The 18102-nt window shown below is 43.5% G+C and overlaps 1 protein-coding gene across 1 annotated transcript in view; it reads left to right on the top strand.

Annotated features, from left to right (window-relative positions):
- The window catches only part of mgat4b (alpha-1,3-mannosyl-glycoprotein 4-beta-N-acetylglucosaminyltransferase B), a 261750-nt gene that overhangs the window by 184119 nt on the left and 59529 nt on the right, over nt 1-18102 (top strand). Inside the window, exon 6 of the mRNA XM_041193895.1 lies at nt 11790-11903. Within this exon, the coding sequence (XP_041049829.1) occupies nt 11790-11903 (114 nt within the window). The remainder of the gene's footprint in view (nt 1-11789; nt 11904-18102) is intronic.

Raw genomic sequence — 18102 nt, 5'->3', positions numbered from 1 at the left:
GGGAATGCATAAGTAACGCGCCGGGTTTGGGACAATATGGAGTGAAAACCCGCCATTGTGTCCGGGCGCCCACTACCACACATAGTGCAAACCTGGGACAATTCTGCGCTCAGTGTTCAACTCATACTCGTGGACCCTGTTTAAGGGTGTTGAGACACAAGCCTGAAATTGGTTCAATGACAGTTTGCTGCGCTTGAAGAGACTTAAGTTGTTTTTGTTTTGGTGGATTGAATAGCCTGCTCCATGAATGGTCTCGTGAAAAACTGAAAGTAGTGTCATGCCACATTGGATGGGTGCAGCTGCAACAATGCTCCAGAAACTTGTCATTGCAGCCTGCTTTATCAACACTTCATCCGCTAGCCTAAACATTCACTTTCTGAACCACTGGCACACCATGGCTGCAGAGTGTACCATCTACAGGATTACTGCAACAATTTACCATCTCCAAAACCTGCAACCTCTACTGGCTAGAAGGACCAGGACTTCAAATGTGTGGGAGCATCAAGAATGCCAAGTCATGCGCATCATCCTAACTTGGACGTATATTGGTTGTTCCTTCAAAGTGGCTGAGTTAAAACCCTAAAACTCCCTACCTAATGGTGTGGGAGTACCTTCATCACATGGACTGAAGTAGTCCAAGCATGACGGCTCATCACAATCTTCTCAAAGGACAACTGGGATGGGCAATAAATGGTGGTCTCGCCAGAAATGCCCACGCCCTGAAAATTAATTTAAAAATAGAAATTGTTTGAACAGAAGTGAGATGAGTCAGTCCATGAGAAAGAGGTTAATATTTGTGGTTTTTCAATTTTTTCTTTTTCCCTTTAGTAACAAAAAGAGACCACTGTACATAACAATAGTTAAGCAGTGCCTCGATTTTAAAATTCTCATCCTTGTTTTAAATCTCTCTATGGCCTTGCCCCTCCCAACTCTGTAACCTCCACAACCCTCCAAGATTTCAGTACTTTTCCAATTCTGGCTTCTTGTACATCCCTAATTTTAATCACTCTGCCATTGGCAGCTGTGGTCTGTAGTTCAGTGGGTAGCGCTGTTACCAGTCAGAAATTTTGGGTTCAAGTCCCACTGCAGCGATTTGAGCGCACAATTCAGGCTGACAGTTCAATGCAATGGAGAAGGAATGCTGAACAGTTGGGATTATGTTGGCTTTTGGCTGAGCTGTTGAACAAGGCCCTGACTGCCCTTTCAGGTGACACAAATTCAAAGAAAAGCAGGCAAGTTTGCCCTGGCTTCCTGAGATAATATTTGTCCCTTCACCAAAATCACTAAAACTTATCATCCAGTCATTACCACATTGCTGCTGTTGAGAGATTTTGCTTTGCTCAAATTGGCTGTGGTGTTTCATTACAATAGTAACTGACTGTATACTTACTGTGAACATTAGAGTATAAGATAACTTTTGTAACTTGTGTTATCCTTACAAATCTGTATATATCTGTAAAGGTATTGTTGTGGGTGAAGGAGTATTGTATTATGGTTCATCTTGTTTAATGTTTTAAACTTTTATTAAAAGTTCATTAGCTGACTCTGGTGACTCTGTTCAGTAGCCCCTCTCCACATATCTAAACAAGCAAAAATAAAAGTTGGGATTTATCAAGCTGGGTTTCACCCTGGGATCAAGCTTGTCCAGGGGTAACCTCAGCTGCAGATCATAACAAAAGGCAAAAGTGTATAACTTCATTCGCTGTAAAGCAGTTTGGGACACTTTGCAAAAGGTGCTGTAGAAATGCAAATTGTTGTGTGTTGCAGAGATTTTTTTATCCCTTAATGTTAGGCCCAAAAGGTGGAGGTTTGCACCATGAAGCCTGTCTGTGACATTTCAAACGACTGCCTAAAATTATGGAACATGGGCAGGACTTGGAGCTTTTCAATATAGCTCTCGCAGGATTGAGTTTGCGCCCCCAAGCAAAGGTGGAATCTGTGGGATGCAGGTTACTTCATGTATTTCCTGGACCTGATGGAGGCCTTTAAAATTTTGAAAAGATTGGATAGGGTAGAAGCAGAGAGGATGTTTCCACTTGGGGACTAGACCACAGCTCGTGTCTATAGATGGTCACTGTTTATGATCCCTGTGTGGATACATAAACCAAAGAACCAAATTTACCAAAGACGTACCAAGTGAAGAAATTATTAAACAAGATTTCACTTTTTGTAACTTTTACTTTAACACAAATCAGAATCAGTGCAAATTAAACTGTTGGCAAGTCACTGTTGGTATGAACTATCAATTACACATGGAATAGCAGATGATACAAAGATAGAGCTCATGGATTTTCAAGGCAGTCCACTCCAATAATATAACACTTATTTAGCCATAAAGTTCTTCCAAGCCTGGATCTTTCTCTGGCAGAATTCCAGCCCCTTTCCTTCAAAGTCTTAGCCAATTCTCTACAGGCAACAGCTTCCACAGAAACGAGGTTTCCCTGTACAATCTTCTACAATGGCGCACTTCTCTCCAGAATCTTCTTAACTCTTAGCTCCTGTCGGTTTTGGTAGTGGATCTACTGGAACCACCTTTACCTTTGCATGGTATGGCTGATTTTGGACATTCAGTCACTTGAAAGTGAAACAGTGGCAGCAGTCCTAACAATGTTTTCTGACTGCTTGGGAATCCAGCTCTCTGACTCGGCTAGCTGATCACCTTCATTCTTCTGCTCCTTTCCTCTTTATGTCTGTCTGTAACACAGCCTCGGTATTTTAACTTCCTTCCTGTTGGTACTGCTTTCAGATCAACAGTCGCCAGGTCACATGGACCAGTATTTCTTATCTAAAAATTCTAATTGATCCCTTTTACAATTGGTACAAACTCTTAAGATTCTGTTTCATACATGTTTTAAAAATAAATTACACAAACATTTTAAAGTAATTGCAAATTATCCATACTGTTACCGCTTCCGGATCAAAGGTCGTCACAGTGACTAATAAATCCAACAGTGAATTCAACAGAAACTTCTTCACCCAGAGTGTAGTGAGAATGTGGAAGTCACTACTACAAGTTGTAGCTGAGGCCAATGACATGGATGCATTTAAGGGGAAGCTAGATAAATGCATGAGGGAGAAAGGGATAGAATTATGCCTGGTTCTGTGCTGTGAACTCAATTTAAGATTTCAGGTTGCCTGTGTTTAAGACAGAACTATAACTTTTTTTATTTAGTTAGGGTATATATCTCAAAATTTAAACTCATAAATAACACAAATTGACTTTTTATTTCACGTAGAATCATGCAGCGCAGAAGGCTTTTGACATACTGTGCCTGTGCCAGCTCTTGAAAGAGCTATCCAATTAGTTCCACTTCCCCCTGCCCTTTTCCCATAGCTCTGTAATTTTCTTCTTTTAAAGTAGTTATCCAATTCCCTTTTGAATTACCATTGAAGTTGTTCCAACGGCCTTTCAGACCATGTGTTCCGGATCATCATAACCGACTGCATTAAAAAAAATCTTCTCATCTTCGTTCTGATCCCTTTGCCAGTTATCTTTTTCCCTTGGTTACTGATCCCCCGCCACTGGAAACAGAGTATACAAGGAGAAATTATTAAAACCCTTGCTGATTTTGAATACCTCTTCCCTTGCCCTTCACTGCTCCAAAGAGAACAGGCCCACCACATAACTGAAGCCCTTCACCGCTAGTATCGTTCTCATAAATCTCTGCCTTGACCCCTGAATACTCCACCTGAGGCTAATGAGTGTTTTATAAAGGTTTAGTGTAACTTCCTTGCTTTTATAATCTTTGCCCCTATTTAGAAGCCAAAGAACCCGGATGCTTTTTTTTAACAGCCTTATCAACTAGTCCTACTACCCTCAAAGATTCCTGTATGCTAATCCATGATTGTGCATGCATAGTGCAGCAGAGTGTGACTCATGAGCCACAGGTGATCGGCTAATAATAAAACTGTTCAATTAGTGTACAATTCCATTGCTGTTCTTGTACCACACTTAACAGTAACACTTCAGTGTCACTTTGCCTACATACAAATTTTCTGGCATTCTAGCTTTTCAAATTCTCCCAGTGTAGCTTGGCTGTTAGAGATCCTTCCATTTCAGTTTTCCTAAATTTCAGACAACTAATTAGTGAGAAAAATTATCAATTATAATTAAAGTGTATCAATTGCAGTGGGTCTTTTCTTGGAAAGATGATGAGTTAAATCGCTCTAACCATTTAAAAAATATATTTTGTCATTTTTTTCCCTCAATCTTTTGAAAAGGTCTCTGTCGCATTAAATGTGTTTTTTAAATTGAACATTTAACATGATTATCCTTGCTTATAAAGTTGTCATTTGTGTGTTTTGTTAGCATCATTGATGTTTTATTCTCAGTCATTTTCAAAAGCTTAGCTTGCAGTTATTTGTTTGACCAATGGCTTTCTGTTATCTGTAGGAAGATGACAGCCTGAGCCTGGGCAGAATTTCACAACGTGTGTCAATGGGATTCTGCTAATGAGAGTCCAGGCCAGCACCATTTATCTGTCTCCTGGTGCTAAAGGGTCTTTCAGATTACTTTGGAGATTTCCCTGTTATTTTGTGAAGAAGCAAGATAAATTTGTTTGCATAACCTTTGAGTTGATGTTTTTAACACATGACAACTTAACTTAGAGATAACAAAGTATGAATATGCATTCATTTTTAATCATTCTCCGGATGTGGGCATAACTTACAAGGGCAGGATTTATTGCCCATCCTTAATTGCACTTGAGAAAGCAGTGGTGAGTCACTTTCTTGAACCACAGCAGTTTATGTGGTGTAGCAAATATTTCAGCCTTACCCTTTGCACTGATGTGCTAGGCTCCTCCATCATTGAGGATGGGGATATTTGTGGAGCCTCCTCCTCCAGTAAGTTGTTTAATTGTCCACCACCATTCACGACGGGATGTGGCAGAACTGCAGAGCTTAGAACTGATCCCTTAGTTGTGGGATCGCTTAGCTCTGTCTATTGCTTGCTACTTATGCTGTTTGGCGTGCAAGTAGTCCTGTGTTATAGCTTCACCAAGTTGACACCTCATTTTTAGATATGCCTGGAGCTCCTCCTGGCATGCCCTCCTGCACTCTTTGTTGAACCAGAGTTGATGCCCTGGTTTGATGGTAATGGTAGAGCGTGAGGGATGTGCTGGGCCATGAGGTTACAGATTGTGTTTGAGTACAATTCTGCTGCTGGTGATGGCCCACGGCACCACATGGATGCCCAGTCTTGAGTTGCTAGATCTGTTTGAAATCTATCCCATCTAGCACGGTGGTAGTACCACACAACACAATGGAGGGTATCCTCAATGTGAAGCTGGGACTTCGCCTCCACAACAACTGTGAGGTGGTCAGTCTTACTGATACTGTCATGGATAGATGCATCTGCGGCAGGTAGGTTGGTGAGGATGAGGTCAAGTATGTTTTTCCTCACCACGTGCCGCTGACCCAGTCTAGGACTGAGTCCTTTAGGACTGAGCCAGTAATAGTGCTAACGAGCCACTCTTGCTGGTGGACATTGAAGTCCCCACCCAGAGTATATTCTGCACCCTTGCGAATTTAGTGCTTCCTCCAAGTGGCGTTCAACGTAGAGGAGCACTGACACATCAGCTGAGAGAGGGCGTTACACGATGATCAGCATGCAGTTTCCTTGCCTGTGTTTGACCTGATGCCATGAGACTTTGTGGGGTCCGGAGTTGATGTTGAGGCCTCCAAGGGCAACTCCCTCCCAACTGTATACCGCTGTGCAGCCACCTCTGCCGGATCAGTCCTGCCAGTGGGACAGGACATACCCAGAGATGGTGATGGTGGTGTCTGGGACATTAACTGTAACTATGTGAGCAGCATTCCCAAAACTCCAGAGCCTAGGTCGATTCTGGGTAGTCAGTCCGGCTTCATTCCTTTTTTGTGACTTTATATCAGTTTGTTACAAATGAGTTGCTTGCTAGGCCATTTCAGAGGGCATTTAAGAGTCAACCACACTAATGTGGGTCTGGAGTCATGTGTAGGCCAGACCAGGTAAGGGTGGCAGATTGATTTAATGCCCCTAAAGGGCATTAGTAAACCAGATGGGTTTTTACAACAATTGACAATGGTTTCGTGGTCACCATTAGATTTTAATTCCAGAATTTTATTGAATTCAAATTCCACCATCTGCTGTGGTGGGATTCGAAATCAGGTCCCCAGAGCATTACCGTGTGTCTCTGGATCACTAGTCCAGTGACAGTACCTCTATGCAATCGCCTCCCCTTGATTGTGATGGAGGAAGTAAATAAAGATGGTGGATGAGGTGCAAACCGAGCAGGTTCCTTTGTCTTGGATGATGTTGAGCTTCTTGTGTTGTTGGAACTACAATCATCCAGGCAAGTGGAGAGTATTTCATCACATTCCAGACTTATGCCTCATAGATAGTGGAAAGACTTTGTTGCTTTATCAATCAAGGCATAAATTACAAAAGCAGGGAGGTCATGTTCGAGTTGTATAGAACCTTGGTGAGGCCACAGCTGGAGTACTGTGTGCGGTTCTGGTCGCCACATTATAGGAAGGATGTGATTGCACTGGAGGGGGTGCAGAGGAGATTCACCAGGATGTTGCCTGAGATGAAACATTTAAGTTATAAAGAGAGGTTAGATAGACTTGGGTTGTTTTCGTTAGAGCAGAGAAGGCTGAGGGGCGACCCACGAGGGGACACAAGTTCAAGGTGAGGGGCAGGAGGTTTTGGGGGGATGTGAGGAAAAACCTTTTTACCCAGAGGGTGGTGACGGTCTGGAATGCACTGTCTGGGAGGGTGGTGGAGGCGGGTTGCCTCACATCCTTTTAAAAAGTACCTGGATGAGCACTTGGCACATCAAAACATTCAAGGCTATGGGCCAAGTGCTGGTAAATGGGATTAGGTAGGTATGTCAGGTGTTTCTCAGGTGTCGGTGCAGACTGGATGAGCCGAAGGGCCTCTTCTGCACTGTGATTCTGTGTGAGTCAGAAGGTGAATTACTCACCACAGAATATCCAAGCTCAGATCTGCTGTTGTAACTATAGAATTTATCTGGCTATATATAGCATAGAACACCTATAGCACATAGTGTCTTTTACAACCTCAGGATGTGCAAAAGCACTTTATTACCAATTAAGTATGTGTAAAAGTGTTTAAATGTAGAGAAACACGACAGTCAATTTATGCACAACAACTCCCACAGACGATGATCAGATCATCTGTTTTTAGGGATGTTGATTGAGGGATAAATATTTACACCAGGAAGAGCTCCCTTGCTATTCCAAATAGTTCCAAGGGATCTTTTACTTTATCTGAGAGGGCAGGCTGGGCTTTGTTTTAAAGTCGCATCTTTCAGTATGAGGCAGGATACTGAATTCAGTCCAAGTATTGAGGTGTCTTGCCAAAAATGTTATCCTGCTTTGTCGCTTGACAATTGCAAACTAAACCTGTTCAACCTTGTTTGAAATTGTTGATCATTCCACCTTTCTGAAAATTGGGAAAACTCTTTTGTATGCAGGAGTGAAGACCCAATTTCTAGCTCATATAACATTTATTGTTAGAACACATGGGTCCTCCTACTGTATGATGAGATTTGGTCAGAAAGGGCCAACTCCTGATTCTAAGAGACATAAGATCCAAGAGGCTGGCTCTTTTGAATCCAAGACCATATTTAGAATTGTTTCAAATTTTCAAGTATAAACAGTTTTTTTTCAAACTTGACGTTAGCAGGAGAGAAACTGCGACGCATGCAGATAATCAGAATGCCTGTATTGTATTTCAGAATAATGGCTGTTTACAAAAGATTTGCTTGTACAGCAACAACAGGAATTTGAAACATAAATTTATTTTCTAGGAATTTGCTTCAGCAAATGAAAATGTAAGATTCTTTCCAAATTCTTCCGCTGGAGATTTTAGTTATCTCCTCTCACCAGTGGTCAGACGGAAGCATAACGTTTTGAATTGTTTTTTAGGTAGGTTTTTTTGTCATGAGCCCAACAATGTATATTACTTAGAATATGCAGCACAGAAACAGGCTTGGTGGCATTTAAACTCCACACGAATCCCCTCCCGTTCCATCTCAACCTTTCAGTATATCTCTATTCCCTATTCTCCCATCTACTGTCGTTTCCTATGTAAACCATCTAAGCTATTTGCTTCAATCACTTCCTGTATTAGCAAATTCCACATTCTAACCATTGAGTGAATAAATCTCTCTTATTGAATTTATTTATAACAGTGGGCTGAATTTTAAGGGCCACCCATGGGCAGGAAAGCAGGCAAGTGGACCTGTAAATTAACACTGTAACATCGGTGATGTGCCCACCCTCGCCCCCAGCTGCAATTTTACAGACATTGGGGGAGTTCAGCTGAGTCACCTGCCTTTAAGTGAGCATTAATTGCCGCTGCTCTAATGGCCGGCGCTCAATGTGCAGGTTTAACCCTGTGGGTGCTGGTCAGTTAAAAGGGGGTGGGGTGTCTCTTGCCAGCCCCCAGTACCAATCAGAAGCACCTCCCACAGTTTTGCCACCCCATGTCCACTCTCCCCACCCTGTCCAATATGCCCTCTGCCGGGGCCTATCAGCCTGAACTCAGCGAGATCCCAAATGTATCTGAACGTCTGGGTGCATCGCTGAATGCCACCTCCTTGACCCATCTGCAGCACCAGCAGTGGCACTTCCTACAGATGTACAGGGCTGCCAGCCTCTGATTGGCTGGCAACTCCGGCCTTCCTCCTGAGATGGACAAAAGTCCCACCTCATACTAATTAAAAGACCATTGCCTGAAACCTTAAAGCAGGACAAGCCTGCAAAATGGAGTTGGGCTCATCCCTAACATTTTGGCTGCTGTGTAGGGAGCCCATCCAGGGCGTATAATCTAGCCATATCTTGTATTTATGGCCCCTAATTTTGGACTCTCCCAAAAGTTGAAACATTTTCTCCAAAACCCTCTTGGCCAAGCCATTAATAATTTTAAAGACTTCTATCAAATCTCTTCTAATTGTTCACCTTTCTAAAGGAAAATGCCCAGCCTTTCCAATAGCTGTAATCTTTCAATTTACAAGGGTGATACCACCCTTGTAAAACCTTTGTTGCACTTTCTCCAATGCTTTTATGTTGCTTTTACAGTATAAAGACCAGGGATATAGCCCAGTTTAATGATTGGTCAAGTAGGTGGTGAATGGTATGTAATGTGGGGAAGTGTGAAATTATCCACTTTGATAGGAAAAATGGAACAGCAAGCAATTAAGAAGGCAAATGGTATGTCCACTATTATTAAAGGAGGTTTGAGTATGAGAGTAATGAAGTCATGCTGCAATCATATAGGGCTTTATTAAGATCACATCTGGAGTAATGTGTACAGTTTTGGCCTCCTGGTCCCAAAAAAAAGATATACCTAGAGTGGTGCAATGAGGTTTACAAGTTTGATTCGTAGGATGAGAGGGCTATCACGTGAGGAGAAATCAAGTAGAATTGGCCTATACTCTGGAGTTTAGGAGAATAAGAGATGATCTAATTGAAACATAAAAAAATTCTTAGGAGTCTTAACGGGGTAATTGCCAAGACCCTGTTTCCCCCATCTGGAGCATCTAAAACCAGGGGTTATAGCCTCACGATAAGGGGTCAGCCATTTAGGACTGAGATGAAGAGAAGTTTCTTCTCACAAAGGGTTGTGAATCTTTGTAACTCTCTACACTAGAGGCTGTGGATGCTCAGTTGTTGAGTATATTCAAGACCAAGAGATTTTGGGGCACAAGGCGAATTGAGGAATATGGGCCAGGATCTTTAGGTCAGTGAGCGGCGGGGGGGTGGGGGAGCGCAAACAATAATACGGGATGATGTCGGGCGTAACTCCCGACGTCACCCCGCGTCATTTCAATTTTCAGGTTGGTGGGGGAGCAGCCGAATCAGCTGTGCGCCCGCCGACCTGTTAACAGCTATTAAGGCCATTTAAAATGTAATTGAGATCATTAATGGACCTGCCCATCCAACCTTAAGGTTGGTGGCCAGGCCGGGAGCCTTGGCGGGCTTCAGAAAAAGCATGAAACCTCATCTATGGGTGGGATGAGGTTTCATGAGGATTTTTAAAAATTTAATAAATGTATGCTTTAGAGATGGACATGTCCCAACTCATGTGATAGTGTCATATGAGGGGACATGTCAGGGAAATTTTATTTTTGCACCTTCACCATTTTTAAATTTGGTGCCGATCTCCCTGAGGCAGCACTTAGCCTCAGGGAGATGAGTGTGCTCCTTCGCGTGCATGCGCAAAAGAGCGCACTCTTAGCTGAGGGATATCCCCCCCCCCTCCCCCCGCCCCCGGCCCTCACAGGGAGCGCATAGCGCTTCCTGGCAGATGTCACGCTGGGCGGGCCTTAATTGGCGCACCCTCAATTGGAGGCGCACCCACTCCTGTACTTCCCCCCCACCCCCAAACGGGGGGAATATTCTTCCCATGGGAACACAGTGGGGAAAATGAAGTTAATGTAGACAGGACCTTTGTTTAATGTCTTCTCCAAGAGTGCAATACTTCCTCAATGCTGCAGATGGATGAGTTGGCCTGGATTATGGGCTCAAGACCTGGAGTGGGAATTGACCCCACAATTTGCTAACTCGGAGTTGCATCATGGCTGACACCACTGAGTTACCTTCTGGGTTCCTGGTTTGGAAGAGGGAATTCCTCCAGCTTTGTATGAAGGGTTTGATTTAGATTAGACACAGATTTAAGGTGATTGACAAAAGTACCAGAGATAAAGAGCATTTATTTTCCTCAATGAGTTGTTATGACCTACATTGTATTGCCTGAAAGGGTGGTAGAAGCAGATTCAATAGTAACTGTCAAAAAGGAGTTGCATAAATATTTGAAAAGTAGAAATTTGCAGGGCAATGGGGAAAGAGCAGGGTACTGGGACAAATTGGGTGGTTCTGTCAAAGAGACGAGCACAGACAAGGTGGGACAAGTAACCGCCTTCTGTGCTGTATGATTCTGAATGAATGTGTGCTGGTGCACATTGACTGAGAGAAGGTTTGGATAAGATTCCCATGACCAATGCTCATATTCAAGGCTCTCACAATTAGAATGGGAAAAACCTGTCCACCATCTACAAGGCACAAGTCGGTAGTGTGATCGAATACTCCCCATTTGCCTGGATGAGTGCAGCTCCTGCAACACTCAAGCAGCTTGACACTGCCCAGGACAAAGCAGCCTGTTGATTGGCACCACATCCACAAACATTCACTCCCTCCACCACCGATGCACAGTGGCAGCAGTGTGTACCATCTACAAGATGCACTGCAGGAACTCACCAAGGCTCCTTCGACAGCATCTTCCAAATCCACGACCACTACCATCTGGAAGAACAAGGGCAGCAGATAGATGGGAATACCACCACCTAGAAGTTCCCCTCCAAGTCACTCACCATTCTGACTTGGAAATATATCGCTGTTCCTTCACTGTCGCTGGGTCAAAATCCTGGAACTCACTTCTTAACGGCACTGTGGGTGTACACCACATGGAAGCAGCGGTTCAAGAAGGCAGCCCACCACCACCTTCTCGGGGCCATGCTGGCCCAGCCAGAAAAGCCCACATCCCATGAATGAATTTTTAAAAATTTGGGTGAGGCATCGTAAGATGACTAGAGCCAAACTCCAGCAATATCTTGACACCTTCAGGACAAGGTGGAGTGGGGGGTGGAAACTGGTGAGCCGGAAGAGGGGAGGTGGGTAGCTCTTGGTGGTGACCTTCGGCAACCGTCGTGGAATTAGCTCCTTGAATCTTTTCTGTGCAGATCAACCTTTTAATTGTTTTAATTTCTTTGTTTCCCCCCTAGATTTCCAAATGAAATTCAGTCAGGTCTGCTTGAAGTCATCGCCCCCTCAGTGAACTACTACCCTGATTTCTCCCATCTGAAAGAAACCTTTGGCGATCCCAAAGAGCGGGTCAGGTAAATCCAGCTGAACCCAATGAATGAGTTTGTGCTGTCAACTTTTGCAGACTTGAGTAAAGAAATGGGCCAAAGATCCAATGGCATCAGTTTTTAATAAGTAAATTTATATCTGAAACCATTGACTAATGTTCAAACTCTACTCCTTAGTTATGCTTGGCTAATTAACTTTGAAGTTCTTATACAATGAAGAGTCCCAATGCGACCCCGAAAGCCATTCTAATGCCCATGGTAACTTTAATTTAGTTTACTTTAAATTTACTTTAGTTAATCTTTGGTATCTAGCATTGGTTTTGCTTTTGGAGCACTGAAAGCAAGAAAGAAAAATAACACTTGCTTATATCATCCCATTCACATCCTTGGATGTCCCAAAGAGCTTCATGGCCAATGAATTTTTATGAAGTGCAGTCTGTGTTGTTTATTTAGGAAGACGCAGCCAATTTGTGCACCACAAGTTCTTTCAAACAGCAAAGAGATAAATGACCAGTGTAGGATTTTCTTTTAAATCTCTCTCGATACTCTTTAGGGGGATCAGAGGCAAAATCAGCAAGGCTTTAAAATATTGAACATTAAAACTCAGGAGGCTTATGGATAAAGATTGATACAACCTTTAAATTAGCAATGCAAGTGTGGTTTGAAATGATTAAATTGTTCTCCTGCAGAAGACTAAGGGGTTAACCCTCCAGCTACATTACAAAATACTTAAAACAGCATAGAAACAGACCATTCAGTGCAACTAGTCACTGCCAGTGTTTATGCTCCACATAAGCCTCCTCCCATCCTTCTTCATCTAATCCTGTCAACATATCCTTCGATTCCTTTCTCCCTCACATGCTTATCTAGCTCCCCTTAAATGCATTCATACTATTCAACTAAACTATTCCCTGTGGTAGCAAATTACACATTCTTGCCACTCCTTGGATAAAGAAGTTTCTCCTGAATTCCCTATTGCATCTATTAGTGACTATCTGACAATAATGGGCCTAGCTGTACTCTTGCCAACAAGTGCAAATGTGGAATTTCTTGACTTGCCCCAGGGCAGGGAACTGAGGCAAGCGAGCACCAAGAGTTGTGCTGCCGGCCCATGTGCTGGTTCCCCGGCTCCATACTAACCCCAGGCAGTTTTCCCGGAGAAGGGATGGCATGGGGGAGGTGACAGAGCTACTAGTTAATGATCACTTAAATCCGTCTGGGTGCTCCAGAACCCCACAGGTGGCAGGGGACATTTTAGCTGCCTGGAGGCTGCCTCCCAGCAGCAGACTGGGGTGGGGGGGCAGTGCTCCAGATAGGCTTCATGGCACTCCCTGTTGGCTGGGGATTAAAAGCAGCTGCAGGCTGCCTGTTGGAAGGACTCTCCTTCCACCATGGTGGCCCAGCAGAATCTTAAATTTGAAAAAGACTTGAGAGGGCATCTTGGGGCACCCTCTCTCTCACTTACCTGCCAAGGCATCCTGCTGCTGTTTCCAAGGCCTCCTATTATCCCCCAGCTTTGACAGCCCTCCCACCATCCTTAATTGGATGGTGAGCCTGCCCTCTGGCCATTAATTGGCGAATTCAGGGAAATAACAGCTAAGTGACTGTTTGCTGCATAGTGCAGGCTTCTGATCCCCATTTAAGCCTGATGGTGGAGTTCAGGAACCCATAGGAAAATCTTGCTGTCTATTTCTACCCTATCAAATTGTTTCTTAAACTTGAAGACCTCTATTAAGTCTCTTATTTTTCTAGTGAAATGAGGCCCATGCATTATTATTGGTGTTCTGGCCAGTCGTGCGAAATGTCACCTCGGACTTGTTGGTCTTGAAATTTGCAGGTGCAAAACAAGCTTCCAGTAGTTTTCTATTCTCTATATCAGGTTCCCAAAGTTTTCAAGGCCTAGCAATCTCCAGCAATCTCAGTTTTAACTTGGCCCCTTTTCTCCACAAAATAGCATTGTCTCAATTAATCTTCTAATCCCACTGGAGCCATACCTTTCAAACTTGGCCAACCTCCCCAGTGTGTTTTCTAACCAGCAACAATTCTGTATTCTATCCTTTGTTGTTTATAAATTGAACCAGATTCTGCCCTTTGAGCATCCCAGGGTTTTAACCCATCCTTTCAGTTTTCTTTAAGACTGGTATAAAAGGCCAATGAATCCTTCACCAGTTAATCTGTTTTTGATGGTGTTGCTTCATGGATAAATCTTGGTTAAGCAGAATTACCTGCTTCTCTTCAAAATAGTGCCAGATGATCTCCTCCATCCACCAGAAAGTTTAATATCTCATCTGAAAGATGGCACCTATGACAGTGCAGCATTCAATAATACACCTGGAGTGTGAGCCTGGATTAAGACGCAATTCTTTAAATGGGGCTAGAACGCATGACCTTGAGACTCTAGAGGCAAGAGAGCTACATACTAATTCATGACTGACTTGAAACTTCAACTCTATTTTGAAAGGAGTAGCATGGTCTTGTGACACCACTATTCTTTGAAGTAAAAGAAAATCATCTTCAGTTTGGATAAACGTCAAAGCATCTCACCTATCAGCATTGCTACATTTTAAATTTGTCACACCTGTATCTGATGTTTTTCTGACAGAACATCTAACAGTCTTCAAAAGAATGAAGATTCACTAGGTTGATCCCGGGTATGGAGGGATTTTCTTATAAGGAGAGGTTGAGTAGGTTGGGCCTGTATTCATTGGGGTTTAGAAGAATGAGAGGTGACCTTATTGAAACGTATAAGATTCTAGGGGGCTTGACAGGGTAGATGCTGATAGGTTGTTTCCCCTTGTAGGAGAGTCTAGGACCAAAGGGCATAATCTCAGAGTAAGAGGGTACCCATTTAAAAGAGAGATGAGGAAGAATTTCTTCTCTGAGGGCAGTGAATCTGTGGAATTCTTTACCGCAAAGGGCTGTAGAGGCTGGGTCATTAAGTATATACAAGGCTGAGATAGACAGATTTTTAATCAGTAAGAGAATCTAGGATTATGGGGAAAAGGCAGGAAAGGGGAGTTGCGGATTATCAGATCAGCCATGATCTCATCGAATGGCGGACCAGACTTGATAGGCTGAATGCCCTACTTCTGCTTCTACATCTTATGGTCACTTGTCGAATTGGCTCTTCATTCTCAAAGTTGGCAGCTTTTTTTTCTCTTGCAAATTCATTGTGCGTTGAAAGAGTATTTAGGTCGGAGTAATAATGGTCCCTACTGTTCAAGTTTGATAGGTTGCAGTTATCTTGTGCACTGTATTGAAAGCAGACATAAATGGTTTTAGTGTGTTTCAGAGAAAGAACATTGGGCTTGATTTAACACTCCCCGCTGGTGGTTTTAAGGCAGGGGAAGCTTGTAAAATCCAGCGCATGGCCTGTCTGACACCCAGCTGCCTGCCCTCAACCTGTGTCAAATTTTGCGGGGGTGGCGGTGGCTTGCTGGCCCTTGGGCCTATTGAGGCGCTTAAGTGGCCAATTCAGGGCCTCATCCCATCCCCGCCACTATTTTACTCATGGTGGGGGAGGCCTATGTCATGTGGGGAGCCTGGCTGCTTTAGTTGCACAAGTCATGCAAGGGGTGGGTGAACCTCCTGTACATCCCTCCCCTAAGATCACACCAGGCGCCCACCCCTTTCACCAAAGCCTGCCAGCCTGACCCCATCAGTACCATGGACTTAAGTCCAGGGTCCTCTTGTAATCCCAGTAGTGGCCTGCATTCATACCTGGCGCTGCTGGGACAACCGAGCTGCTGGCCATCCAATTGGCTGGCAGCTCTCTAAGGTGGTACTACCTCTCGACTGGGGAAGAAGCCTCACCCTAAAGCAATTAACACCGCTCCCAGCATTAAATTGCTGAGGGGCAGCTGTTAATATGGTGTATGGGCTTACCACCAGCTTTTTAGCTGGGCAGCTGGAGACCACAACACCCATAAAATTCAGCTTAGTATTTATTCCCAACGTGCACCACCACCACCCCCCCCAAAGCTCCAACTCCAATTTCTTGACTTTTCTCTCCTCTCTTTCCAAAGATGCTGACTTATGGTGGGATAAATTCCTAAAAGTGCTGGCAGCCCTTAGTTACTTTGTCCCGTTGGCTTTTGTATGTAGACTTGTACATCTCAGGAACAGGAGTAGACCGTTCAGCTCCTTAAGCCTGTTTGTCATTTAATTAGATCATGGCTGATCATATCCCACTTGCCTTGTTTCTATAAATCCTTACTATCCTTTCCTAACAAAAATCTACCAATCTCAATTTTTAATTGATTTCCCCTCCCTCAACCCCCCCTCTAATTCCCCACTGACCCCAGCTTCAACAGTGTTTTAAGGGTGAGAATTCCACTATCCTTTGTGTGAAGAAGTGTTCCTGACATCACCCTTGAATAGTCGAGCTCTAATTTTAAGGTTACGCTTCCTTGTTCTGCATTCTCCTATCGGAGAAATAGTTTTACTCTCTCTACCCTATCAAATCCTTTTATCATCTTAAGCACTTCAATTAAATCATCCTTTCAGCTTGTAGAGTCAAGGGTATAAGTTGACAATCTGGACCCTTGCCTGACTTGCATACATACTTTCCAGCAGGGTATCATTGGCTAGCAATCTGGAACATGGATCTTGGCTGGCACTTTTTTCCCCAAGTTCTATGGTGACCTCTACTGTCGCTCAGCTGGGATCAGCCAACTCTCTGAAAGCTATGCTACAGCTATACAAAACCTTAATTAGACCACATCTGAAGTACCTTGTTTCGTTTGGGCTGCGACACCTTAGGAAGATCTCAGAGGAGGTGCAATGTATATTTTCCCGAATGATAAGTGGATTCCAAAGGTCAAATTACATGGTGAGGTTCCACAAACCAGAGTAGTATTCCCTGGGATCTTGATGGTTAAGGAGTGATTTAGTTGATAGTTTCAAGATAATGAGGGGAGCAGAGAGGGTAGATAGAAACTATCCCTGCTGGCTGGGGAGTCTAGGACTAAGCTGAAAATTTACAGCCAGGTCTTTCAGGAGTGAAGCTATAAATACTTCTACACACAAAAGGGTGGTTGAAATTTGGAACTCTTCTCTGCAAACAGCAGTCAACGCTAGATCACTTGTTAATTTTAAATTAAGATTTTGAGGGATATGGGACAAAGTCAAGTGTATCGAGTTAGGTCACAGATTAACCATGATCTCATTGAAAAGCGAATTAAGCTTGAGGGGCTAAATGATTTACTCCTGTTCCTGTAAGTATATGACCCTATGTCCAACCCTGGCCTTACAGAATTATTTTGGTTTGGCTGACAATTTATGACCTTATTTCATTTTGTTTTTAATTAAAACTGTTTTACACACCAGTCCATACTTTGTCACTCAGCTCCACAGCTGAGGCCTTTACCTTATACAAATCTGTTACAAATTGAGATAGATACAAACCAGGAGAAGGTGATTTTGCAGTGGGCGGACTGTCAGATATAATTTACACAGTTCTAATGAGGTCAGTATAATGTCGTCTTCTAAATTATGAAGCTAACAATGACTGCCACCTTCACAGTTTCCAATGAGACATTCCTAGCACAAGTATTGCTTGCAGTTTCCCCCCTTGGATCAGAAGTTGGTGTGCCGTAATTTTCATCCTTTGTTCAAATCACTCCATGGCCTCGCCCTCTGTCCACCTCCCTCAATCCCTATAACCTTCTCCAGCCTTACAACCTTTTGGGAGGTCTGCACTCCTCCAGTTCTGCCCTCTTAATCATCCCCAATTTTCATTGGCAGTCGTGCCTTCAGCTGCCTAGACCCAAGCTCTGGAATTTCACCCCCAACCTCTGTATCTCTTTAAGACGCTTCATAAAATCTACCTTTCTGACCAAGCCTTTAGTCATCTCTTCTGTTATCTCCTTATGGGGCTCAGTGTCAAAGTTTGCTTGTTAATCTCTTATAAAATGCCTTGGGACAAGAAGCAGCATGGCAGAAGGTTAAGCGGTTTTTCCTTATGCCCCAAAGATCGTGATGGTCAGGAAGACTTGTCAATGATGAAGATCAGGGGAGAGGTGGCTGCCTTTTGTCGTTCAAGATGATCACTACTTGGCCCCTGCATGGTGATGTGGATACTACCTGTCACATGACAGCCCAAGCCCTGATGTCATGCAGAGTGGATTTGAACTTGGGGACCTATGGTGTCAGAGTGGACCAGTGCTTACAAGGCTGCATGGCGTGAATTAATCTGGCATCAATTTTAGTCTAATTATGCTTCTGT

Source organism: Carcharodon carcharias, chromosome 8, assembly GCF_017639515.1.
Source record: "Carcharodon carcharias isolate sCarCar2 chromosome 8, sCarCar2.pri, whole genome shotgun sequence".
In the NCBI taxonomy this organism is placed as follows: Eukaryota; Metazoa; Chordata; class Chondrichthyes; order Lamniformes; family Lamnidae; genus Carcharodon; species Carcharodon carcharias.
The sequence above is the reverse complement of the archived record's forward strand: the minus strand, read 5'-3'. Positions and strand labels throughout refer to the sequence as shown.